General features: G+C 39.9%; 2 protein-coding genes across 4 annotated transcripts in view; one reads left to right on the forward strand and one right to left on the reverse strand.

Annotated features, from left to right (window-relative positions):
- The first annotated feature begins 18 nt into the window (after positions 1-18).
- Positions 19-531, forward strand: LOC124776217 (piggyBac transposable element-derived protein 3-like). Its single transcript, XM_047251073.1, has one exon. It carries the CDS (start codon positions 19-21, stop codon positions 529-531), a length of 513 nt encoding a protein of 170 aa, XP_047107029.1.
- A 7,985-nt stretch (positions 532-8,516) lies between these two features.
- Positions 8,517-27,333, reverse strand: part of LOC124793631 (WD repeat-containing protein 73-like) — a 130,707-nt gene continuing 111,890 nt past the window's right edge. For all 3 annotated transcript variants that reach the window (XM_047258036.1, XM_047258035.1, XM_047258037.1), the window contains one exon: positions 8,517-9,039. In XM_047258036.1, the coding sequence (XP_047113992.1) occupies positions 8,597-9,039 (443 nt within the window). In that variant the 3' untranslated portion in view covers positions 8,517-8,596. The remainder of the gene's footprint in view (positions 9,040-27,333) is intronic.

Genomic DNA, 27,333 nt, shown 5'->3' on the forward strand with positions numbered 1-27,333 from the left:
CATCAAACAGGTAGTGTAATGAAAAACAGAATTTTTGATGCGGCTTCAAAATTCAAAACTGATTGTGATCTAAACAGAGGTGAATGGGATGAATATGTGAGGGAAGACAAAAAGCTGTGTGCACTTAAATGGAAAGATAACAAGGCTGTCATTTTGGTATCGTCTTTTGTTGGGAGTGAGCCGCAAGTTACTTGTAAGCGATGGTCAAAGGCGCAGAACAGAAGTATTGATGTACCACAACCAACTATTGTGAAGAGTTACAATTTTAACATGGGTGGTATTGACCTATGTGATAGATTCATGGCCTACTACAGGTCAAATACCAGAACAAGAAAATGGACAATCAGACTATTTAACCATTTTATTGATTTAGCTATTATTAATTGCTGGATTATGTACAAAAGAACCTGTGCAAAAGAATTAGTACCAAAGTGTAACAGACTGTCCCTAATAAACTTCAGACTGAATGTGGCCAATGTATTGATAAAGGTTCTCATGTCAGAGGGTCGTCACAACTCTCCAAAGAAATAATCTTTGATGAACAGGAGATCACTGACAGCTCAGGAGAAGATGAAGACAATAAACCCAAAAGAAGAAAAGTTGTTTCCATGCCAAGGAAGCCAACTCGATATGACCGGATTGATCATCTTCCCCAATACGCAGAGGCAAAGAATGCTTCTAAATGTCGTTTTGAAGATTGCAAATCCTGCACAAGAACCTTGTGCAAGAAGTGCAATGTTTATTCATGTGTGACTAAAAACAATTGTTTTGTAAAATTCCATCAACAAAAACTTTAATCTGTTTTTCAATGTATTATTTATTTACCAGTTAAGACCTGAAGTCCACATATGTGTACCTAAAATATTTTGGACTGTACAAATAATGTAATACTGAATGTAATTATGTGTAGGACTAATAAAAATAACACTGAAAACAATTTTCCTCACTTATTTTATCTTCGGGACTCAAGAGATTATATTAGATGTATATGATCATGTGAACAATTTTTCTTTTTTGAAAATGCAATATGTTTTCTGTAAATATCATTATTCAATGGTGCTAAAAAATAAATACTATAATGTTGTTCCTGTAGCTGAAAAAATTGTTGCGTTTTACACTATTTCATGTGAAATGTTGTAAAACAATTAATTTTTGCTACAGAGCATGGAACAATTCCACATTTTACAGTCAAATCCCCTGAAGGCAATGCTTGTATCTTCCCTTTTGATCCACACTCTGGTCAGTGACCAAAACTGTCATACTGTAGTACATCATTCACTGGGACATTTGTGTAATAACTCACCTTCAAGACCTTCTCTTTCCTTTTGTAAGGCATTTTCGTTGTACAAAAAAGCCATGTTGCTTGCAAGCACCATTACCATTCCAAGGATGATACTTGCAACATGTCGCAGAAAATAGTTCACAATTTTAATGCCGCTCAAGAGCGACATTGCCAGATAAAGAGTTAATGGTGTATCACACTCAATGGTGTTATTCCCTACAACACAAGAAGAAGTCTACAAAGCAGTCAGCAAACTGAGAAACAAAAACTCAGCTGGTCTGGATGAAGTCCCCATTTTCATAATAAAGGACTGTATCAAGAGCCTACTTCCACCTTTAGTTGATATTATAAATCAATCTTTCAAGCAGGGCTCCTTTCCAGACTATTTAAAATATGCTAAATTACTACCTCTCTTCAAAAAAGGTGATGCAGGAAAAATTGAAAATTATAGGCCAATTTCTCTACTCTTATGCTTTGCAAAAATATTAGAAACTATTATGAAAGATAAGCCAATGAATTATTTAAATAAATACAAGTTATTGTCTGTTGACCAGTTTGGATTTAGATCAGGGAAAAGCACAGAATCAGCAACAGCACACCTCACAAAACACATTCTAGAAGCATTAGATAAAGGGAACTACACAACGGGTATATTTCTTGATCTAACTAAGGCGTTTGATACAGTAGACCACAACATATTGTTAAATAAGTTAGATGAACTGGGAATAAGGGGACTTGTGAAAAAGTGGTTCTAGTTATATCTAAAAAATAGATAACTGAAATCTCACATATTTCAAGTTGGTCAAACTATATTGTAAAGCATACTTCAGACCCAAATTATGTAAATATAGGTGTCCCACAGGGTAGTGTCCTTGGCCCAATACTATTCCTCATTTACATAAATGACTTCCCACAGAGCATCAAGCATGGAAAAACAGTATTGTTTGCAGATGACTCAAATGTTGAATAATATTTTGGGGAGTCAACTGTAAAAATATTCAAATAATTTTCAAATCACAGAAAAGAGCAATTCACATAATAACCAAGAGCGGCAGTAGGGCTCACTGCCTCGAACATTTCCAAAAGCTGGAAATCCTAACTGTCCCCTGTGAACATATTTTTCAAAGTATTATGTATGTAAAAAAAATATTGACTGCTATGTTAAAAATTCTTTAGTACACAGCTATGAAACTAGAAACCAATACAATCTGCACCTAGAGAGGAAAAATCAAGTTAAAACTCAGCAGAGCTTGCTGTACAATGCCATTAAATTATATAATAAATTACCTCAAAATATAAAAGATATTGACAAAATTGGAAAGCTCAAAACAAAACTAAAAAAATTTTTATTAAATAAAAGTTATTACACAGTAATGGACTATCTGAATTAAAACACGTAGTGTAATTAAGCCTGCATTGTAATACACAAGGAAAAATTATAATATGAAATCTAGAATTGTTCAGTACTATAAGAAAATTACATAAGGATATAAAACTAATGTAAGATACCTAAAAATGTGTGTAAATATTAATTTTATGTGTATAAATTGTAGGAATATTGTATTGTATATGATTTTGCTGACGAAATCCACACAGTGTAAATTGTTACATGGATTAATAAAGAAATCAATCAAAAAATACCCCAGAACTTTATTCCATATGACATTATTGAATGAAAATATGCAATATATATCAACTTACTCATTTGTCTCTCCCCAAAATTCACAATGACTTGAAGTACAAATATGGAGGAATTATGTTGTTTTAGGAGTTCAAAAGTTGCTTTTTTTCTGTTTAAATTCTCATCAATGTGGGTAGACCCTACTCATTATTTCCACGCCAGGTGTCACACTTATTGGTAGTGTAGTCCCTCTGCATGTATAGAACTGACTATTTTGTGTCTTTTAGAAATTAAGAGTGAGATTATTCACAGAACACTACTTGATAAGACTCTTAAAAAAATAATTACCATTTCATCTATTGTTATATGATTGATTACAAAACTAATATCATCCACAAAAAGGACCAAGGCTTCTTGTTGTATGTCAGACTGAAGATCGTTTATATATATGAGAAACTATAGGAGACCTGAGATTAACCATTGTGAAACTCTTACAAGTGATTTCTCCTGTCAGAAGAATCTCCCCTGCTTGCATTGTTAAGTACAACTTTCTGCATTCTTTTGGTTAGAAATGTCATTATCCATTGATTGCCTATACCTCCATTTCCACAAAGCCTCAGTTTATCTAAGAGAAAATATTGATTTATACAGTCAGATACCTTAGATATGCCACAGAAAATACCAACTGGAAGTATTTTATTATGTAGTGCTTGTAACATTTTGTGACTGATTTACTGAAGGTATTATTGTTGCTTGGGTGTGATACTGTTCTAGAATAATTGACCTAAAAATTTTGGAATATAGTAGCAGTGAAACAAGTCTGTATCTATTGAGATTGCTCCTATCCTTTTCCTTATAGAGGGATTTAACAATGGAATATTTCAGTGTTTTTGGAAAACTGTGGTGAGTTAGTGATGCATTCTATATTTCACAAAAACAAATGTGCTGTGATCATCCGTCTGCCAACCCCCTACATGCTATTGCCTCACTGTTGAGGTGCAGAGTCATGTGTCGATGGGAAGAAGAATGGCTGGAAGTGACAGACAATAAGCTGCGTCTACTAAAGTTCACAACAAGGTGGTGTACCTCCTCTTCCAGCAGTATATGTGGGATGAGGTCCTCCTTACTCTGCTTTGCATTGGCCACAGCCCCATGATGCATGACTTCCTGCACTGGGATGAGGACCCTTCAATGGGTGGTGCTTGTGGCTTGTGCCACATTTTACTAGACTGTGTTTTATTTTCCAACCAAAGGGCAATAGCTCATCTGCTGACAGAATTGCCTTCTATTTTAACTGGCAATCAAACAAACGTGATATGATTTTAAAAATTTTGCAAACTGTTCAAATTTAGGGCAATGTTTTTAATATATAATCAGGATGGTTTGCTCAGCCATGTTTTTAAAGTGACCAGCCAGCTACATATTTCTGTGCATCTGTTTTAGGTCTCCCTTGTCCTACTTACATTTATTTAACAGTTTTACAACACCTGAACAATTTTAGTGCTGTCTTCCATTATGTGAGCTATTGTGACTGCACATGTGATCATGAGTGAGATTTTTTTTTTTTTTTGGGGGGGGGGGGGGGGGGGCAACTGGATGCAATTTTTTTTTTTTTCCTAAGATTGCTTTCCATCTCTTTTCTCACATTTCCTCCACATTATTCATTTCTACTAATTTTGTATGGGTGCTGATAACCTTGTCGCTGGGTGCTCCTAACCCACAAACAAACACAGAAGCAATACTTATTATAAGGAAACATGTCTTTAGTCCGCAGTTGGAAACACTGTCAAATACAGATAAGATTTTATTTTTGAGAGAATATATAATTTTCTTAATTTGATGGGAAACGTAGGTGTGACATCCACATGTTTGAATTTTATGAAAGCTGCTTGTTCAACATACTCCTCTGACTTTTCTCCTGAACTGTTCATCTCTACATTTTCCACTACATTTAAGAAATGATTGTTAAATACATTAGCTACCTGGGACTGGTCATTTATATCCCATCGATTTAAATCAATGGTGATGTTATTCTGTTCTGTGGCCTGTTGTCCAGTCTCATTTTACTACATTCCATATAGCCTTACATATGTTGTTATAGGTACTAATTTTTTTATATAATGTGCATGTTCCTCGACTTACTCTTCTTAGTAAGTTTGAGTAGTTTTTGTAGTATACATATACTGTATGATCTTTACTTGATCTTGTCAACAGATACATTTCCCTTTTCTGCAACAAGACATTTTAATACCTCTAATGATCCATGAGGTTTTACATGGCTGTTTGATGTCCTTTCAGATTACATTAGGCAGAAAGCTATTTTCAAATAATGTTATGAATTTATCAAGGAACAATTAAATTTTATGGCAGCATTTGGTTTCTTATAAATTTCATCCCACATTAACTCTTGTAATCTATTCTTGAAAAGTTTGTCATGGAATCATGAATTATTCTAACCAGTTTCCTTGAGTACCTACACTGTAAGACACTATATTATTTATCGTAACTAACTGTACATCATGATCAGGGAGATCATTTTTTACTGGGTTCCCAATTATTTTCTTGCTTTGTGCTTCATCAAAGAGAGCATTAGCAATTCGTTTCCTCCTGTTTTTATCCACCCACGCTGAAAAGTTAATTACTGAGATCAAACCATAGGATCCAAATAAGGGTTCTAGACCATTTTTCTCATCAGGATCCTTTAGAAAATCTATATGAAATTCCAGACTATTAACTGTTTGCTGCTGTTTGACAGTTAATATAGTAACAACAAAAATAATCAATACTGACAATATAATGTAAATGGATAGATAAAAAGTCCACCCACCAAGCAGTGGCATGGGAACATACACACAAAAAGGTCACATTTTACAAGCTTTTGGAACCAGTGGCTCCTTCTTCTGGCAGAAGAGTTGAAGAGGAAGGAAGAGAGTGAAGGAAAAGGACTGGAGAGGTTTAGAAAAAGGGGTGCAGTTCAGAAAAGTCACCCAGAACCCTGGGTTCGGGGAGAGTTTCCAGACAGGGTGAGGAGCAAAGACTTTCCTTCTCATCCCATCCGGTAAGTCTCCCCTGGCCCGGGTTTTGGGTAACTTTTCTGAACAGTACCCCTTTCCCTAAACCTCTCCAGTCCTTTTCCTTCACCCCTCTTCCTTCCCCTTCAACTCTTCTGCCAGGAAGAGAAGCCACTAGCTCTGAAAGCTCGTAAAAGTTAACCTTTATGGTTCATAAACTGTTAAGAATACCCCAGTGGGGATCTGTATGTAGTTGCACTTAAATGTGAACTATTTTTCATTATTAATGCATAAGCATATTTCTATATCTTGAGCAATACAGAATCTATTTTTTTAATGGTTTCGAACTTTTGTTTGGTAATAATGTATGTAACAACTCCTTTTCCGATATTAGTTCTACACACATTAGTCACTAGCTTCATCTTTTATATTTAACTTCTCTAGCCCTGTGGTTATGTGGTGCTCAGATAGAACCAGGATTCCTATTTTTGCAGAACGCTCTAAATTTTTGAAACAGATATGAAGCTCATCTAGCTTATTACTCAATCCTTCTAATATTCTGATGAAATAAGCTTTTTCTGTGGATTCTTAAGCATTTTGTAGAAATTTTCTTTCATTGTGACTTGCCTCACAGGATGCCTGAATCTTGATCCTAAACTAAAAAAGGTGCCCCTTTGACACCAGTAACAGAAGAGATCTTGCTTTATGTGACAATAGCCCCCATATATTTTCTAAAAGAAGCTCACTCAACCTATCTTCCCCATTTTATTAGCAAGCCATATGATCCAAGCATCAAGTGAGAACCATTGGTATTCATATTGTGGGGTACACAACTATAATCACAAAACCAGATGCCTTGTTTTGTTAACATTAAGAGTGATATAACATTTGCAGAAAACCAATCAATAATCGCTATAAACAGATTATTTACAATATCCTCTGTTCTTTCTCATTTCCTCAGTGTGACTGATTAATAATGTTCTCCCAGATGTTCTGCTGAGTGCATAAACTGGAACTTGATGGACCACTCAGAAGCACACCATTAATACACTCTGTTGCTATTTTTCTTTTGTAATTTATTATAATACTTGTGGCATCTGCAGAAAAGACCTAATTCTGCTTGGTGCGTGTCAGATGGAAGACTATTAACATGTATGGGGAAAAAGAGGACTCAATATTGGAACTTGAAGAATTCCATTAATGATTTCCTTCCAATCAGAAAAAATATCCTGTCTGCAGTAGTTGAATTAAGACATGCAGCTTTATACATTCTTCTTGTTAAGTCTGATGTAAGCCATGTCTTACTAACATCGTTACCTGCATGAAAACTTAATTTTTGTAACAAATTACACAGTCAAATGCCTTCAATAAATCACAAAAAATACCAGCTGGTGCCTTGTTATTTAATTGCTGCAGAATCTAATGAGCACCACAAGTTTGACAGCCATTCTGGAATCCAAATTTTGATTTACTAAGCATCTTATTATTACTAAGATGGGTTATCATTCAGAGCACATCACTTTCTAAAATACTAGAAAGATATATTGGCAATGGAACAGGCTGATAATTACTGATATCACTCTTATCACTGAGAAGCATTACCCACTTAACCTACTCCACAAGCCCTACTATACTGCTAATACTCCATCCCACATCCACCAACAAAGCCCAAAAGGAGTAAATGCTTCACCCTCCCAAACATACCAGCCATGGACATACATAATTGAATCATAGCAAACCTGTGGTGAATCTCTTTCTTTGTTCTATGAAATCAGAAATAGCCCTCATATGGCCCAACAGAAGTCCTTGATTACACAGGGGATACCTAATAGGAGCAGTATGTGCAGTGACAGAAACATACATATGTGATTTATTAATAAAAAATACCTCTAGAATTGTTATCATCTGCAGAAACATGCAAATTGGCATCTGCAGATGCACAGTATTGTGGATGAGATGTTTCAACAATTTCTATGTAATTACAAATTCTGTTATGACAGATGGCAAGTAAAACACTTGGATTACTCAAGGTATAAGAAAATCACCTCACACAATCAAGAATGCTGAATAGGCTATCAAGGGAAAATATTCAGTTAAAATCAGATGCTAACTGTACAAGAAAGTTATAAGAACAGCAAAAAATATTATGCAGTGATATGTATATTGTGAGAAGTATTAACAAAACATCTGGAAACCAATAATTAGTGATATTGACAATGACATAGTAAATTACAACTGCAAGGAAATTTCTTGAGAATGCAGAGCAGATCGTTAAATATTTTATGAACACTGTAGAAGTGTAGCACAAAACTTTATTAAAAGCGACAATAATTCATACTCCGACGTAACGGCTCCTATAAATTAAAAAACTATGCTCTTGTATCAGAAGTAAAAAGATACAAGTTGCAAGCTGAAAAACAAAATGTCACATCGCACTGATGGTATGCATAACAAAGCAATCAGTGTTGTTGTAATAACTTGAAGAAAAAAAATTCAGGTAATGATTTACTTGCCTATTTCTAAATTGCTTGTTTTATTCTTTAAACAAAGGGTGTTGGATTTGTGGGTAACAATGATGGATAAAATAACTGAAGTAAGACTATTAACTTTGAATAACTCTTATTTATTAAAACAAGTTGTATAAAAATGTCCAAGAACATACAAGCTACTTTCATGAAGTAGTCACGAGAACTGCCAACAATGTAAAGATTTGTCTTCTGAAGCAGATAAAATGATTTTCCCATACCACAGATGATCCGTGGTGTTGAAGCGTTTTCTAACACTAGTCTTCCTGTGCCCATCATGCATAAAGCGAAGACTGAGTCCACCTGTCTTTAGCAGTTCATATACATAAATATTATCATCAAAGCCTGACACAGATATGCTATTCACACTTATAGTTGAAAAACGCAAATGAATTTGCGAATTGCAAACACTTGTCCTAATTTTTCTATTGTTAAAAACATTGTCATTGCACAAAGCTGCTCTATTATTGCGAATATCAAAAATAGTTATATTTCCAGTATTTGAAAGTAGTCCAACATATTCTTGATTTTCACTTTCACTGCCTCTTTCACAGTTGTAATTTGAGGATAACACCCATTGGTCACCAGCTGTTTTATGATCTGCAACAAAAATTATTTGATAATAAAATTATATTAACAACAGAACCACCTATTCTCCATTGTATCTCTCACACTGCTAATGATATTGATACAGAAATAATTAATATTTACTATTTGACAGTTCTGTTACTTCAGAGGAATATTCAAATTATCTCGTAGTTCTTGCTGGTTAATTAGCATGATACAGGATCATTGGGTGTGTCAAGCATATTCCACAAACATGGATGCTGTTGGTTCCTTTTTTTCTAAAAGAAGGCAGTTAGACTCATCTTTGTCATTACATAATCTGAAAAATATTCCCTGTCACCAATATGTGGGGGTCATCAAAACATTTCGTGATTCACTCTGTAACACACCAAGAGATGACAGTGCAAGAGAGTACCAATGACTTTGGAATGGAGAGCAAGTTAGAACAACAGTGAACATTAAGTTCTGTGTGAAACAGGGAAAAGCCACCACAGAGATGCTTGACACGATTTGGCAAGTATATGGCCATGTTGCAATGAGTTGTGCAAGGTGTGTGGAGAGGCATGTGTGAGTCAAGAGAGAGGACATCACTGGAAGACAGTGAGAGATCAGGATGACGTCCCTCGAGTAAAATGCCTGTAAGTGTTGAAAACAGCAGGTGACATGGGCATGAGGATCACTGAAGAATAATCCACAACATTGCGGCCATTGTCAGTGTGTTGTACGGAACAGTGCAGGAAATCCTCACTGGAGGAAAAAAATGACCATTAGTAACCAGTATTAAAGCTGTCGACACTCAGAAATGAGTTCAGTATGCAGAAAGTAATGTTTTTGATCACTGCCAATAATATAAAACATCTCAAAGGTAGTAAAGCAAGTTTTAAGTCTAAGTTACATTGTTTTTATGGAAAACTGCTCTGATTCTGTGGACAAATTTTTATTTCAAAACTGGCAGCCCCTGTTTAGGAAAAGTAGTTTTCAGTTAAATGTAGTTTGACTAGTCTGACAAAAATATGCTCATTAATGTTAACACTAATCATGTATAAATGTCCCACAAACTGATTTGTTCCACATCATTTTGATAAAAGAACCATCCAAATGATGTATAGAACATGTACCTAACATGATTTCAAAATGCAGCATGTTGCTGACAAGTTTGTTCCCAAGGTCCCAGGTTGCTGACCCAGGAGCAGAAGGAACCCCGTGCTGAAGTCTGATAAGAACTCGGAAGGTGTGCTGTGGATGACCTGTCCACGTCTAGCATCATTACGAAATGTGGCTGTACAGGTAAGACCGTGAGATAAACCAATAGTCTTCAAAGTGGAACTGCCCATCATCTACATAATAGGAAAAGGTGAGGCACATCTGCAGTGCAAAATTGTACATCATGAATTTTGTATTGCTGTGCTACTTTCAAGGCATTAGTGTGTAAATGGATATATGCAAATAAAGTACTTTCTTGCAAAGAGATCTAGCCTTGAATTTTTTTTATACCCTCATGTAATCCTAAGTAATAATTTCCACAGTGTGTCATGAAACACTCTCAACACATGAGCAAAAGCAGAGTGCCTTTAGTCATCTGAGAATCTTATAGGTGAAAGGACAATTACTATAGGTGAAAGGACAATTACAACTAATGGTTGGAAATGAGTTCAGCATAGACTATTCTCCGTGCCTTTTTCTCTTTCTCTTTGGGTTCCATAAAACCATGTAAGCCAAAGGAACTCAGTCATGAATGGGTCAAGTATGACATTACAGCAAAAGGCTCAATAACGTTTCAAGAAATCCCTGTACAAAATATAAGGAGAGTGCTGTAGTAAGACTTTCAACTTATGTTTCAAAAATCTCAGGCCCATCACATGTTTTTCAGTTTTGTTATTAATATACTGAAAACTTAGCCTGCAGAATAGTCCACAACTTTCTATATAATGGTTTAGGGTGTTATCCAAGTGTAACTAAATTTTTCATCCAGATAGCACACAGTGAACTGTGTAGTTTCTTTTCAAGGAGTCTATATAATTGAACAACAAACATCATAAAAAATGTAGGTACAGGTATGACAGAAGTTATATTCTCATATACTTCAATAATGATATGCACAAGATTTTCTGACACCAACACCATTCTGACTGCCCTTTCCAAGGCCAAGAATATATATATATATATAATGTCTGCTTGTGTCTGTGTATGTGTGGATGGATATGTGTGTGTGTGCGAGTGTATACCTGTCCTTTTTTCCCCCTAAGGTAAGTCTTTCCTCTCCCGGGATTGGAATGACTCCTTACCCTCTCCCTTAAAACCCATATCCTTTTTTGTCTTTCCTTCTCCTTCCCTCTTTCCTGACGAGGCAACCATTGGTTGCGAAAGCTAGAATTTTGTGTGTATGTTTGTGTTTGTTTGTGTGTCTGTCGACCTGCCAGCGCTTTTGTTTGGTAAGTTTCATCATCTTTCTTTTTATATATATATATATATATATATAAACAAAGATGAGGTGACTTACCGAACAAAAGCGCTGGCAGGTCGATAGACACACAAACAACACAAACATACACACAAAATTCAAGCTTTCGCAACAAACTGTTGCTTCATCAGGAAAGAGGGAAGGAGAGGGGAAGACGAAAGGAAATGGGTTTTAAGGGAGAGGGTAAGGAGTCATTCCAAGACTTGGTCTTTAAATATGTCTGCTTGTGTCTGTATATGTGTGGATGGATATGTGTGTGTGTGCGAGTGTATACCCATCCTTTTTTCCCCCTAAGGTAAGTCTTTCCGCTCCTGGGACTGGAATGAATCCTTACCCTCTCCCTTAAAACCCACTTCCTTTCGTCTTTCCCTCTCCTTCCCTCTTTCCTGATGAGGCAACAGTTTGTTGCGAAAGCTTGAATTTTGTGTGTATGTTTGTGGTTGTTTGTGTGTCTGTCGACCTGCCAGCACTTTCATTTGGTAAGTCAAATCATCTTTGTTTTTAGACATTTATTTCCTACGTGGAATGTTTCCCTCTATTATAACCATATATATATATATATATATATATATATATATATATATATATATATATATATATATATATATATATATATATATATATATATATATATATATATATATATATATATATATATATGACATAGATAAAATACACTGTATCAGGTAAAATTGAATTACGTGCACTGATAACTACATTGCTTAAAGGATGGAAGGAAGATTAGTGTTTAACGACCAGTCAGCAGTGAGGTCATTAGAGATGGAGCACAAGCTCTGATTGGGGCAATGATGGGGGAGGAAATCGGTCATGCCCTTTCAAAGGAACCATTCTGGAATTTGCCTGGAGCAAAACCTAAGTTTTCAGACATGGATTCGTATCATATTCCTTCAGTATACGCTGTTTACTACGTGGCACTTAGTAAATTATAATTCTGTGCAATGGCATTCTAGGCGTATTTCATTTCAAATTATGAGTCCGTCTACATAATTTATGCTATATTTACTTGTATATGTAAGTTACATATCTTTTTGTTACAGTAATTGCATTACAACTGTCAAACTGTAATGCACATAAAATAATTTATACTGTTGTAATGGTTTCTGTACTGAAAAAGTTTTGAGGGAGTTTCAAAAATATTTATGTTTCTCTCTCTTAAGTCTGAAGGGAGTTTAATAGGGCTGCATGTGACAACTGTTTTGTGTTTCATGTGTACAGGCTTATTGAAGTTCTGCTTCCTTGCATCATGATAGTGCTGTCTCTTGTTATCTTGAGTACTGGGAGAATATCCGAATTTTGATCAGCATACGAGTTCATATAGTTATATGCTGGATCATGTTAGTATCTTAAGAGCTTTACTGCCGGCCTACAATCTTCTCTCTGTTTAAGGTTGGCTATGTGTTGCTCTTTGCTATTCTTCTTGCTCTTTTTTGTAATTTGCTATGCACTCATCTATTCAAATGTAGATACCTTGACACTGTTTTCGTTTTCTAGTTTAAAATTTATGCAAAATATTTTAGTAACATAGTTAGGCAAATTTAATAAGTGAATCTTGGATAGCACATTATTTACTTCTACATTGTATTTTATTTCTAGATTATGTGTGTCTATCCTTTAACAGTAGAACTGTATCAGGTGCATAAGTAATTATATTACAATAATAATTAATGTTTGTGATGTAATTTGTGCATGAAATAAAAAGCAATGGGCAAGGATGTATTCCTGTGGGACTAATGTGTGTAGAATGCTCAATTCAGACCTCACTTCTTCATTGTTTTTGAAATTTCTGCATACTGAATCCTATGTGTCAGGTATGAAAGGATCCAGTCCCCTGTGTTTCATCTTATACCATATACTATCAATATTTCTACTAAAGTTTTGTGGCCTACATGATCAAATGTCTTTGTTAGAGCCATAAATATTCCTACATATTTATTTCTTGAGTCTAGTATTCATTGTGAATGGACAGAGTGACTTCAAAATATGACACCATATGAGATAATTGAGTAAAACTGTAAAATAAACAAGTTCTCATTTCCTTGTGGCTGTGACAATGGGATTTAATTTTATAATTGAGATTACACATGATTCTGAATGAGATGCTTCCAAGAACACATTTCACTCAACTGCATCCTTATATTATAAAGTGTCAAACTTCATTGATTATCCTGTGCTAATAAAATTACACTTTCAAGAGAATTCCAAGTAAGGAACTGTAAGTCCTGTGTGGTATATTATTTAATTAAATGTAATCCACGAGATGATGTTACCCACTACCCACTGTGAAAATCATTTACATTCCATTCTATTCCATGTCTTTCAAAACAACACTTCTCATCTACAAAAAGAATTCTTATAATCAACTTTCATATTACTGATAGATTGTTGATATACGTAAATGCAATGAATTTAGAACATGACTTTGTGGCACCTCCCCCCAAATTTACAGTACCACACTCAGATATCAATGTTTACACTCAAGAATACCATCTGCTTCCTGTTTTTTAATTACAAAAGGAATCATTGGTGAGCTGTATTTTCTAATTAAATAATGCTTTAACTTATGCTAAAGTATAGCATGGACTGCACAATCGAATGAATATGTGGTAACCAGTGATAGCGAGAAATTATTGCTGTTAGCACTGAAACAGAACTTTTTCTGTCTTGAGTTTGCTCAGAGGTTAGCTGTAACAGCTGTGAACAAAGCGATTACAATTTCAGTTCTGCCGCAAATTGTTGACTGCCACTTTCTCTGACACATTACACATCATGATGTTATTGTTAGCTTATGATGTGAGTTAAATTCACAGCTACAAAATGCATCTGCTGATGCAGTTCAGCCATTGGTCATTTAAAATCAGGTGTCAACAAAGAATCTCATATTTCTGACAGACCTGGTGGCGGCAACTTCCAGCACTGCTCTGCATTACACATTAACAGCATTTGTGTAGTGACCTGCTGTGATTGTGTGTTGAGTGAAAGCCGATTGCCAATTTAGAAATACCATAGGGGCAAGTGATAGACATAAACTATCAGGAAATTTTCAATGGGCTATAGTAATGTAGTGCACATACATGCAATCAAGGCAATAAAAAAAATTCATTGTATTGTACTGTATTTATTGGTTCTGTTGTCTACAAAGCAACTTACGCGTAAGACTTTGGACAAGTCAAGTTATAAGTATGCAGCTGAAAGTCATATCTAGGCGTACTTACAGGGGGTAGAGAAAGTCCGAGAACACTTTCAATTATTTATTGCACAAGAACCAAACATGGTGCAGATATCATACATATGTCATTTTGAAGAGAAACCCTGAAAGTGTTTTTTTTTTTCCTCCCCACCACCTCAGTGTAGTTTGGTAATTTGCCAATAGTCAGCACTAGTCACAAACATGGTGAGTTCAGGTGCGGAGCAAGCTTTCTGTGTATTGGAGTTTGACAAAAACAAGTGTGCTACAGCAGTTCAACGGATGTTTAGAACCAAGTATGGTAAGAAACCACCAACAAGGAAGGCTATTTACTGCTGGCACAACAAATTCTTTACAACAGGTTGCTTGTGCCCGGCAAAGAGAAGCGGACATCCCAGTGTGGGTGAAGTGAAAGTGGAGCACGTAGAAAGAGACATTCATAATCCAAGGAAATCGGAGCATGTGCATCTCGAGAACTCTAAATTGCTCCACTGCCATTATGGAAAGTCCTGTAACAGAAGCTGTCTATGAAACCATTCAAATTGGAGCTAGTGCAGAAACTCAATGATGATGACAAACACAAGAACTTTGAGTTTTGTTTGCACTTGCAACAACTGAATAAGGATGGGGATGGCATTGTTGATCTCTTAATTTTTAGTGATGAAGCGAACTGCCGAATCTGGGGTGCAAAGCATCCACACAAATGCATTGAATTTGAGCGTGATTCCCCAACAGTAAATGTTTTTTGTGCCTTGTCATGTCGAAAACTATACAGGCCATTTTTCTTCGCCGAGAGCACTGTCACTAGATATTCCTACTTGGACATGTTGCAGCAATAGGTGATGCCCCAGATGCAATCGGACTCTCCATTTATCTTTCAGCAGGATGGTGCTCCACCCCATTTTCATTCTTTAGTTCCTGGGTACCTGAACACGGAGCTGTCACATCGATGGATCGGCCGTGCTACAGAAGGGCACAGCTGTTCCATGAATTGGCCTCCCTGATCACCAGATCTCACTCCGTGTGACTTTTTTTTGTGGACACATTAAAGATCTGGCGTATGTACCGCCTCTACCACATGATGTAGCAGAGCTCCAGGAGAGAATACGGGAAGCAACTGCCACAACTGACGATGCCATGCTGGGACAGATATGGCAAGAATTCGATTTCCGTATTGACGTCAGCCGGCTCACTCATGGTTCGCATATCGAATGTTTGTAAAAAAAAACCTTTCAGGGTTTCTCTTCAAAATGCAATATTTATGACATCTGTACAATGTTTAGTTCATGTGCAGTAAATAATTGTAAGTGTTCCCCGACTTTATGTACACTCTGTATTTAAGGTTGCAATAATACACTTCATGCATAGGTGTTTACATAACACACTTAATAAATTTAAATATTCCTCAATGGAGTAAAAGCAGTGATGCAGTAAATATGATTTTAGAAATTTTCCAGAGGTATTGACCTCAGTAACAGCTTTTATGTTTTCAGGAAGTTTGTTATGAAGCTTGAATCCCACATGAAAAGACAAAGAGCTGTGATGATTTGGGTTACATGTAAGTTTCTGTTTTGTCTGGTAAAGTGATCTTGTAATTTTTTTTTTTTTTTTTTTTTTTTTTTTTTTTTTTTTTTTTTTTTTTTTTTTTTGCAGTCTGAAGTCTTCACCTATTACATTTATTTTAAAGACTAAAAGGGTTTCCATAATGTGTACACATGGTAATGGAGGAATACCAGATTTCTTAAAACAGAGGTTTACAGGAGTCTCTAGGTTTGCACCCAAACAAGATTCTAATGGCCCTTTTTATATAGTTTAAAAGTGCTATAAGCTGTTTTAACGGTAGCCCAGAAAGTGACCCCATATCTGAGATGAGAATATGTCAGAAGCTTCCTTTACATTCAATTAATTGATTGCTCTCCAGCTGACAATTCCATGTATTTATAATTATCTATTGATTTGTACAAATAGTATGAAAATGATAGTTGTTACTCATCATATAGTGGAGATGCTGACTCAGCAACACCGCTATATAGTGAGTGGCAACTATCCTTTTCATAATATTGTTGTTATTCTATCCTGGATTTTATATTGTCTGTTATCTATCTATCTGGAAACTTTTGACAATATAATGTAATTGGGCAGATAAAAAATCTAGTCATCAAGGAGTGGGAGTACAGCACACATATAAAAAAAGTTTTATTTGTGAAGGCTTTCGGAGCTACTGGCTCCTTTTTCTGACAGAAGGATTGAAGAGAAAGGAAGAGGGGTGAAGGAAGTGGAACTGGAGAGATTTAGGAAAAGGAGCAGTATTTGGAAAAATCACCCAGAACCACGGATCTGGAGAGACTTGCAGGATGGTAAGTCTCCCTTATCTCGGGGTTCTGGCTCCAAAAGCTTGCATACGTAAAATGTTTTTTATGCGTGCCTTGTCCTGCAGCCAGTTCATGAGTAGATTTTTTATCTATCCAATTATATTATGTCTAGACCCTTTGTATCCTTTTTCTTTTGCTTCTTGAAAGCTAAAAATTTATATTATTTCAGGTATGTACTTTTTTGGTGTCATCATTATCATTTTCTATGTTTTTCCTTGAACTCAAGTAACAAGAAAGGCTTCAACAAAAAGAGTTCTGTTAAGTCTGTTTAGTTCCTATCCTGTTTGCCATCTTCAGGTGGTGGTGGTTGTTGCTGTCACTGCTGCAACACACAACTGGTGATAATTGCACGGCAGCATGAAAATTAATCAGGCCAGAAGCAGGAATTACACGTGCACAGATAGGAAGTCACAGTCAGATGGAAACGGCGGTCATTGTGCTCACAGTTGGGAACTCAAGAGAGCCTCCTGCACATGTGCTGTGGGCAGTGACTGCGCTGCCTGATGCCCCTGTGGTTAAAACTGAATTCACTCTCTGCAGTGCACTACATCAGGTCTTAAATCGGAGGATCTTGTTTCTCCTATTTCAAGTTAATGGCAACAGGCACTGGTTTCCAGGCAATGCTTAGTTGAAATCCCATGTCCTGGTTGTTATATTGTATTCTGTATGGATATGTCTGACCTCCTTAAAAACACAAATGATTGTGCTGAGGTCTTCTCATAAAACACACACTGTCCTGTATTCAAGCAATGCTTCACTACCACTGATGTATCAAGTCGGCCCAGGCATGTAAGACATCAGTGTTCAACACAACATTCTTACATGATGCGACATGTCTGCCCAGTATAAAATTTCTCACACTATCATGGAATCTTACATAGGCTACATTTTCTAAGGCCAAGATCATCTTTGACTAAACACAACAAATCCCTCCATTTGGCTGGTGAATAAAAGCTACGCGTGATGTTGTGGGTCTTGAACATTCTGTCTGTTCATGAAACTGTTGCATCGGATGCCTCAGCATTTTCACTTACATCCATATATGAAAATGCTTTACTTGGAGTGCACTGCATAGCTGTTTATCAGAATAACCATTCTGCTGGAACACTGTTCTTAGGTGCTGCACCTCACCTGGCAAGCTGTCAGGTTTTGAGACCACATGTGCTCTATGTACCAGGGAATGTGAGACACAACTAACTACATTATGCACAGCAATGACAGCTTTTGGCCTGCAAATATAACTCTGTGTGAGTCAGTCTGCAGTAGACAGTGTCCCAGCATTCTGCTGGCTTTTCTTCTAACCATGACATCCAGAGCTTGCATGGCAAACTGATCACTCAGATGGAGCGAATTTAAATGGTATAAAAACATATGGAGTGGCTCCATTCTGTGGGGCCACATCGCAAATGTATCAACATATCACCACAAGGAGGAAGGTTGGAGGGTTAGCAACAACAGTGCTCTTTCCTCGATGTCGTCCAGCGGACTTCCGATGGTAACACCGTCCAATTGTTCAAAACACTGGTTGTTAAATAATAAAGAGGTTGAGTTAAACACATATTTAAACAATGCCACAAAGTCTCTTAGCAGAAAGCTAAGGTCCACCACACGGCAAGGTATACCATTTCGAAACCCAAACACAAGAAGAAAATGCACCACAAAGACACGTTATGCTTAATCTCATGGACAAGATTCTCGATGATGCAGTGCTTTCAGTGCTCTAGAAAGGTCAGTACGGTGCACCAACTTCTGGAGCAACCTCTATCTTAGATGTGATAGCTGGAATAGAACAGGCAATTTTGAAACTTCGCACTGAGGTTGCAGAAGAGCTTAGGAGATACAGCTGCTGAATTTTAACTCAGCCCCATTTAGAAAGTTCAGTATTACTTCAGGAGAAAGGAAGGCTCTGCGGGACTTGAGAGCAGACAGAGACCTTCTCATTTTACCAGCCAACAAAGAGCGCTACCGCCCTCTCACGAACTGAGCATGACAACAATATAGATGCTTTGCACGATGACCCTGCATATCACAAGCCAAGAGAGGATCCAATTGGCAGGATTCAAAGAAAAACATCAGATCTCCTCAAGAAGAGTTTTATTCCACCTAACATCATCGAAGGCCCTCACCAACCAGTTCTGCAAGGTTCGCAGGAGAGCTTCTGTAAAGTTTGGAAGGTAGGAGACGAGGTACTGGCAGAAGTAAAGCTGTGAGGACGGGGTGTGAGTCGTGCTTGGGTAGCTCAGTTGGTAGAGCACTTGCCCGCAAAAGGCAAAGGTCCCGAGTTTGAGTCTCGGTCCGGCACACAGTTTTAATCTGTCAGGAAGTTTCATATCAGCGCACACTCCGCTGCAGAGTGAAAATCTCATTCCACCAATATCATATTATTACTTTCTTTTAAGGCATAGAACGAATTAATGTCCCTCTGTATTCGCAGTGGGTTATGTATTCCACTCACTGATATAATCTGATATGACATGTAACTGGAGGAGTTCCTCTAACCTAAAAAACTCGTATGTATGTGCTACATGTACTCTCCTACTTTAGCAGCTGTTTCCTGCACATAATGCATGTGTGACCTATCACGAAGACAGGTGTGGGGGAGGGGGAGGGGGTGGGGATGGGGGGTTGGAGCCCCTACAATTCTACGCCCAATGGGAGAGGTCAAGAAATAACCATCTGAGATTGCTGGAGAGTAATGTATGCCTCTGGTAATTACCCTTCACCCGGAATATTATGTTTCAGAGTGCAAGTCATGCTTCTACCCTCACATAAGGCTAGCTGCGCTCAGCTATTCAGCCAGCTTCACTGGGAACCAAGAATGGCCTCTGGTGGCAGTGCTATTTACACCAATGTGAGTTACAATTTGCAATCAGTTGCACAGCCAGCTGCCAGTTGCTCAGCAATTACCAGCAGAATCTTAGACATATGCTGAGCACATATGCAATGACAAATCACAAACGCTATGACATCTTCCCTGCTAACCAGCATGGATACTGAAAAAATTTGTCACGTGAAACTCAACTTGCACTCTTTTCACATTATTTCCTGAAAGTCATGGCTCAAGGGAGTCAAACAGTGTTTCTTGGCTTCCAAAAGGCATTTGGCTCAGTACCACACATATGCTTATTACTGAAAGTATGATCATTGGTGTATCAAGTGATACTTGTGACTGGATTGAGGAATTCTTTATGGAGTGGACGCAGCATGTTATTTTAACACCAATAGGAGCTAGTAGTGTGAACTTCAAAGTGCAGCAGAGAGGAGGTAAGTCATGTGACCAGAGATGAATGTAGTCTTCATCCACTACAAGCCTTACAATGGTGACTGCAGAATTTAAATATGCATATAGCATTCAAATGGACATGTTTTACGAGTACTACAAGGAAACCATTAAATTTTGGTTACATTGTAAATCATACAAATTTAAAGGCTGTCCATCCAAGTAAATATTTATCCACTACAATAAGGACAAACTCAAACTGGAACCATTACACAGATAATGTTGCGGGGGAGGCAAATCAAAGACAGTGTTTTATTGGTAGCACACTTAGAAGATGTAACAAGATTACTAAAGAGACTGTCTACATTATCCTTGTATGTCCTCCTCTACACTATTCCTGTGCAGTATTGGACCAGATAGGACTGATGGAAAACTTCAAAAGTTCAAAGGAGGGCAACTCGTTTTGTAGAGGGTGTCACAGAAATGATGCGTGAGTTGGGGTGGCAATCATTGAAACAAAGGCATTTCTCATTATGGTGAGATTTTTTCACAAGATTTCGATCACCAACTTTCTCCTCAAAATGCAAAAATATTCTGTTGACTTCTACCTACAAACGGAAAAATTATCATTGTAAAAGAATAAGAGAAATCAGAGCTCACAAGGAAAGCTTTAAGTGTTTGTTTTCTCACATGCTATTTGAGACTGAAATGGTAGAGAAATAATCAAAGTGGTTCAAAGAACTCTGTGCCAAACACTTAAGTAGCAGTCATGTAGATACAGGTGCAGGTATCTTGGATGAAGATTTATTGACTTATCTTGGACTAGCTATACAGCAATGCTTCGCAAGCTTTTTAGGGTTTCATACCTCAATCGGTAAAATCAGAATCCTGACATGATCACTTTGACAATAAACTGGTCCTTCCTAGCCAAAAAGGCGGATATAAATGAACAATATCAAAAGAAACAATGCAAATTCATTAAGTTTTTCATACACAAAATGAAATCAGCAAATCCATATATCCTACACAAGTAAATTCAATGTTAGTTTGTATTCATAAAGACTGCAACACTTGATTCTTTCAGTGGTGTGAACTTCCAAAATATTTCTGTCATCAAGGTAAAAACACTAACCCTGCCATCTATTGGTTCTTTGGTGTAATATGAAACTAGCATCATCACCTGCTGGTTCTCTGGTGTACTATGCTGTCACTAAGGCAAATATCTGAACCCCAAAGTTGAACAGATGCCTAAAGCTTTAAATTATGATTGTCATTCCCCCTCCCCCCCCCCCCCCCCCCCCCCCCCCACTCCCCCATCCAGTGATCCAATTTTGATTAAATAAAGCATATATGTCCTTCACACAATGTTCAAGTTACCTGAGAAAAACCCATGAAAATTTGTCTAGTACTTTTGGACATTAGCGTGTCCAAACAAACAGGCACAACAATTTTACAGTTTTATTATTAGTACAGATGAAGTGTCATCAACTTCAGGTGTGTTCCAGATAAGTTTGTCAGGACCCTTGCTGTTTACATTGTATATTAATGACCTTGCAGACAACAACAACAACAACAATAATAATAATACTAACCTCTAACTTTTCACAAATCAAATGATGTAATTATCTATAAAGAGGTAGCGAAAAAAGCTGCACAAACATTTAATTGGATCTTATAAGATTTCAAAGTGGTGCAAGGACTGGCAACTGCTTTAAATGTTCAGAAATGTAAAATTTTGCGCTTAAAAAAAAAAAAAAAATAAATAAATAAAAAAAAATAAAAAAATAAAAAAAAAAAATAAAAAAAAATTATAGCACCCCTATGACTAGAACATCAAGGGTAAACTACTGGAATCAATTAACTCATAGAAACACATGGGTGTAAAAATTTATAGGTATATGAAATGGAATGATCACAAATTATATGTGAAACAGGTGGCAGGCTACAGTTTACAAGTAGAATACTAGGGAAATGCAATCACTTGTCTGCAGATTTGTAGCCGTTGGCCTTAGTCTCTGACATAAAGTACATGTAACTTACGCACATATTTTATCTTGTGACACCTATTGCATCATGTGATGTAATAAGGCCAATGTAGTAACACTGTTCACATTTACGTTGCACTTCACTTAGCGTAGACCGGGACTGTGTCCTAGGCATGCCCGATGTTAACTGACTGGGCATGGCCCGTGCTGCCAGACTTGTTGTTGTTATGCCGGCAGATGTCGCGTCCGAATTCTCGCGTGCCCTCTGGTGGACGGGACTCTACTTGCAGCAACTACCGTCCGTGACGCGCAGTGCCAATGTGCGCCTCCCGCGATCTTTCTAGTGGCTACTGCAGTCCTCCTCCTTCGGGGGGTGAAGCCACTGTGATCCACTGCGGCGGAAGGTGGAGCGTCGGGAAGGAGTGATGACTTCCACATCCATTGGATGGCCGGAGTCGAGGGGATCTGCCAACCCTCGAGCCGGAACCTTCGAATACGGCTGGAAGTGACCCACACGAAGAGGCCCCCACAACCGGAGCCCGGGACAGAACGGGCGACAAGCTGTCGAACTCCGGATCCTGTTCCACCTCGGGAGGGCAAGACCCAGTGGCGGGGACGAAGGGGAAGGGACGACCACAGGTGAACCAGCCTCCTGAGAAACCGGGCCTGCTAGGGGGGCCAGCTCTCGCTGGGGCATCTCGAACGATGGCGATGCCGGTGCTGGAGCTACTGGAGGCTGCCAAGGCTGAGAACCATCGCAATGCGGCAGAGTCACAATGGGGAGAGGAGGTAACGTCCCCTGTGAAACCAACACAGGTGCCGGCAATGGGGAAGCCGGTGTCCGAGAGGTTGGAGGGTGGGTGCCCGAACGTGGATGTAGCTGATTTTGGTGACAACGTACCACCCGGTCCCCCGCCTGCAAGGTATAGAGCCGGCGGCCATTTCGGCGCAGGACCACCACTGGTATCCAACGTGGATTGCGACCAAACCCACGGGCCCAGACCGACATACCCAGTGGAAAGCCAAGTACTCCGTTTTGTGAAGACTGGCGAGGACCAGGCCGGAGGAGGTGCAGCAGAGTCCTAGGTTGATGCCCATGGAGGAGCTCTGCGGGGCTGCGTTCTCCCATTGGTGTGGTCCGGTATGCCGTCAAGAAAAACGTCAATGCTTCCTCCGCAGGAAATTCGTGCACATACTTTTTCATCTGCGTCTTAAATGTGCGCACCATGCACTCGGCTTCCTCATTCGATTGTGGATGGAAGGGGGGGAGAGCAAACGTGCCGAATACCGAAGCACCTACAAAAATCCTGGAAGGTCTGCGAAATAAACTGCGGTCCATTGTCCGAGACCAGGGTGATTGGCAGACCTTCCACAGAAAAGATTTTTGCTAGTGCCTGGATTGCAACTTCTGAAGTGGTTGAGGAGCAGCGAACCACATATGGGAATCGGGAATAAGCATCAATGACAATGAGCCAAAAGCCATTGAGAAACGGGCCCGCAAAATTGATGTGAACACGTTCCCATGCTTGTTGGCTCGCACACTGGGAACAGGCGGCCACCAAGTGCTCAATTTCTCTGTCAATACCGGGCCAGTACACATGTCTGCAAGCCAAGGTTTTAGTACGGGAAACACCCCAGTGCCCTGCATGTAATAACGTGAGGACCTCCCTTCGTAAACTTGCAGGAACAACCACGCGAGGAGCTGTATCATCGGTAGCCAGAAGGAGAACTCCTTCCAAGACCAAGAGGCGGTCTCGTAGAAGAAAATAATTACGAAGAGGGTCTGAGGCCCGGCCTGGAGGGTGGGATGAGCACCCCTGATGAATGAGGCGAACTACTTGCCGGAGAACCGGGTCAGCCGCCGTTTCCCTGGCAACTCGAGAACTAGTGATCGGGAAGCCATCAACCGCTTGGTGGGACGCCACATCCAAATGAAAACACATAATCTCCTCTCAATCGAACGTAGGATCCGGGCCCACTGGAAGACGGGAAAGAGCGTCGGCGTTGGCATGCTGTCCAGTAGGGCGAAAATGAATGTCATAATGGTACTTAGAGAAGAACAAGGCCCAGTGCTGTAGTCTGTGGGCCGCCCTATCCGGAATCTGAGAGGCGGGGCCAAATAACGATATTAATGGCTTATGGTCAGTGATTAACTGGAACTTCATGCCATACAAGAAAGGGTGAAACTTGGTAACAGCGTAGACAATGGCCAAAGCCTCTTTTTCCACCTGGGAGTAATGGGCCTGCGCGGGACTAAGCGTTTTAGACGCAAACGCCAGTGGTTGCTCGGAACCATCTGCGTTGCGATGGGCCAGGACCGCCCCCACCCCATACTGCGAAGCATCTGTAGCCAGGACCAACAGCTTATGGGGATCAAAAGTAGCCAAACAAGGGGCTGACATGAGGAGGCCCTTCAACGAGGTGAACGCTTGCTCACATGCAGGCAACCAATCAAAAGGAACACCCTTGTGCAGAAGGCAGTACAGGGGGTGGGCTATAGTGGAAGCTCTGGGAATGAACCGGTGGTAATAGGCTATCTTGCCTAAAAACGCTTGTAACTCTTTCAGCGAAGCGGGGCGAGGAAGGTTGACGATACCTTGGACCAAACTTCCTAGTGGCTGGATGCCGTGCCGAGATATGGTGTAGCCCACATACTCAATGGACGGTTGGAAGAAGGTTGACTTATGCAGGTTGCAACGCAAGCCCACAGACCTGAATTTGAGAAAGAGGGTGCGAAGGTTGTGCAAGTGTTCCTTCGTGCTGCGGCCTGTGACAATTATGTCATCCAGGTAATTAATACAATGACAGATTGTCGACGTGACATGCTCAAGAGAACGCTGGAATATCGCCGGGGCACTGGATATTCCAAAGGCCAACCACTGGTATTGGTAAAGGCCAAATGGGGTGTTGACGACCACCAGCCGTTTGGAGTCCTCATCAAGTGGTATCTGATGATAAGCCTCTGACAGATCGATTTTCGAAAAATATTGGCCTCCCGCCATGGCGGAGAACAGTTCATCAGCACGAGGCAAAGGATAGGTGTCCACTACCAATTGGGAATTAATGGTGGCCTTGAAATCGCCACAAAGATGTAATTTTCCCGAGGGCTTCCTTACAATAACGAGGGGCGAAGCCCACTCACTGGAAGAAATGGGAAGAACGACCCCTAGGGCTGTCAGCCGGTTTAGCTCTTCCTTTACCTGAGGGGGGAGAGCCAAGGGGATCTGCCTCGCGCGTAGAAAACACGGGTGAGCCGACGCCTTCAACGTTAAGTGAGCTTCAAAATCTGAAACACGCCCCAGGCCCTCCTCAAAAATATCTGGAAAGTCTGAGATCAAAGATTCCAATGATTGATAGGGAACGTCTTCGAAGACCAACTGTATGGTGTCAGCGATAGAAAAACCGAAAGCTTGAAAGGCATCCAGGCCAAAAAGGTTAGCTGAGCTCGCATCCCTGACAACAATAAAAGTAATAGGCCGAGTGACTGATTTGTAAGTCACATCGGTAGTGAATTGACCCAGTAGGGGAATGAACTGTTTACCATAACCGCATAGACGCTGGTAAACTGGCGCCAATGGGGGCAATCCAAGGTCGGAATAAGTTTGTGCATTCAACAACAAAACTGCCGCGCCCGTATCTACTTGCAGTTGTAACCACGCAACCGAACCGACACCTCGATAAAGAGTTTGCGTGCCGATGCGTCGGGAGCCTGGCCCGATGAAACTTCCTGAATGTCAACGTCCATGTCCTCTGTACCTGCTTCCTTCAATTCTTTTGAGACTCAGCGGCAAACTTTAGCAATGTGACCTTTTTTATTACATTTGCGACAAACGGCCAAATGCTGGGGGCACTCTGACCGATCATGATGTATATAGCACAACGCACAGGACGGCAACAAGGGCCGGCGGCCGGAATTCTGTTTACGCGCCATGCGGGAGCAGCCGTAACGGCCGGATTGTACCGCTCGCACGTCGTCCACCCCGGACACAGTGGATGCGGCCGTGCCGCCCTGAACCTCGCGATGTCGCACCACGCTTCCAGCTGTTGACCTGCTGCATGAGAGACTTCATACGATTGAGCAATGGACAGGACTTCCTCGAGGGAAGGGTCTTCTAACTGCAGGGCCCGTTGCCGGACCTCCCTATCAGGGGCTGAACGAACAATGAGGTCGCTTACCATAACGTGGGCATACGACTCTCGCAACTGCTCCGTGACAAAATGACACTTACAACTAAGACCGTGCAGGGTAGCGGCCCACGCCTGGTAAGACTGATGGGGCTGTTTCTTGCATTGATAGAACTCGACCCTAGCCACCACAACATGCGTGCAGCGGCGATAATATGAAGACAGTAATGAACACAATGCGTCAAAAGACAAGGACGAGGGTTCCTGCAACGGCGCTAGCTGCCGCAAAACTTGATACAGCGAGGGAGATATCCAAGACAAGAAGAGAGCACGACATACCTCCGCATCGGCAACATGAAACGCCTGGAAATGCTGCCGAAGGCGATGTTCATATGCGTCCCAATCCTCCGCCGTCTCATTATACGGGGGAAAGGGAGGAGGGAACTGCGCCGGAGCAGACGGCGTGGAGAGCAACGCCGGAAGCACTTGTTTCATGGTGGCCATGAGCTCCGTCTGCTGCGCAACCAAAACCCGCACCAAATCATCCATGCCGTGGAGAAGCTGTGAAACTGGAACAACGACGCAACATGCGAAAGAATGACCCTACTCGTCGCCAATTGTGTAGTAACACTGTTCACGTTTACGTTGCACTTCACTTAGCGTAGACCGGGACTGTGTCCTAGGCATGCCTGATGTTAACTGACTGGGCATGGCCCGTGCTGCTGGAGTTGTTGTTGTTGTTGTTGTTGTTATGCCGGCAGAGGTCGCGTCCTAATTCTCGCGTGCCCTCTGGTGGACGGGACTCTACTTGCAACAACTACCGTCCGTGACGCGCCGTGCCAATGTGCGCCTCCCGCGATCTTTCTGGTGGCTACTGCAGCCAACACTTTCGAAAAAAGTATTTTTACAAATATCAAAACCATGGTCAAGGGAAATAAACCTTTATTTGCAACTGGTTG

Source organism: Schistocerca piceifrons, chromosome 1 (assembly GCF_021461385.2).
Source record: "Schistocerca piceifrons isolate TAMUIC-IGC-003096 chromosome 1, iqSchPice1.1, whole genome shotgun sequence".
In the NCBI taxonomy this organism is placed as follows: domain Eukaryota; kingdom Metazoa; phylum Arthropoda; class Insecta; order Orthoptera; family Acrididae; genus Schistocerca; species Schistocerca piceifrons.

Bases quoted from the DNA above. Each gene is read 5' to 3' on its own strand.
- LOC124776217 (XM_047251073.1), top strand. From the start codon at position 19: ATGAAAAACAGAATTTTTGATGCGGCTTCAAAATTCAAAACTGATTGT.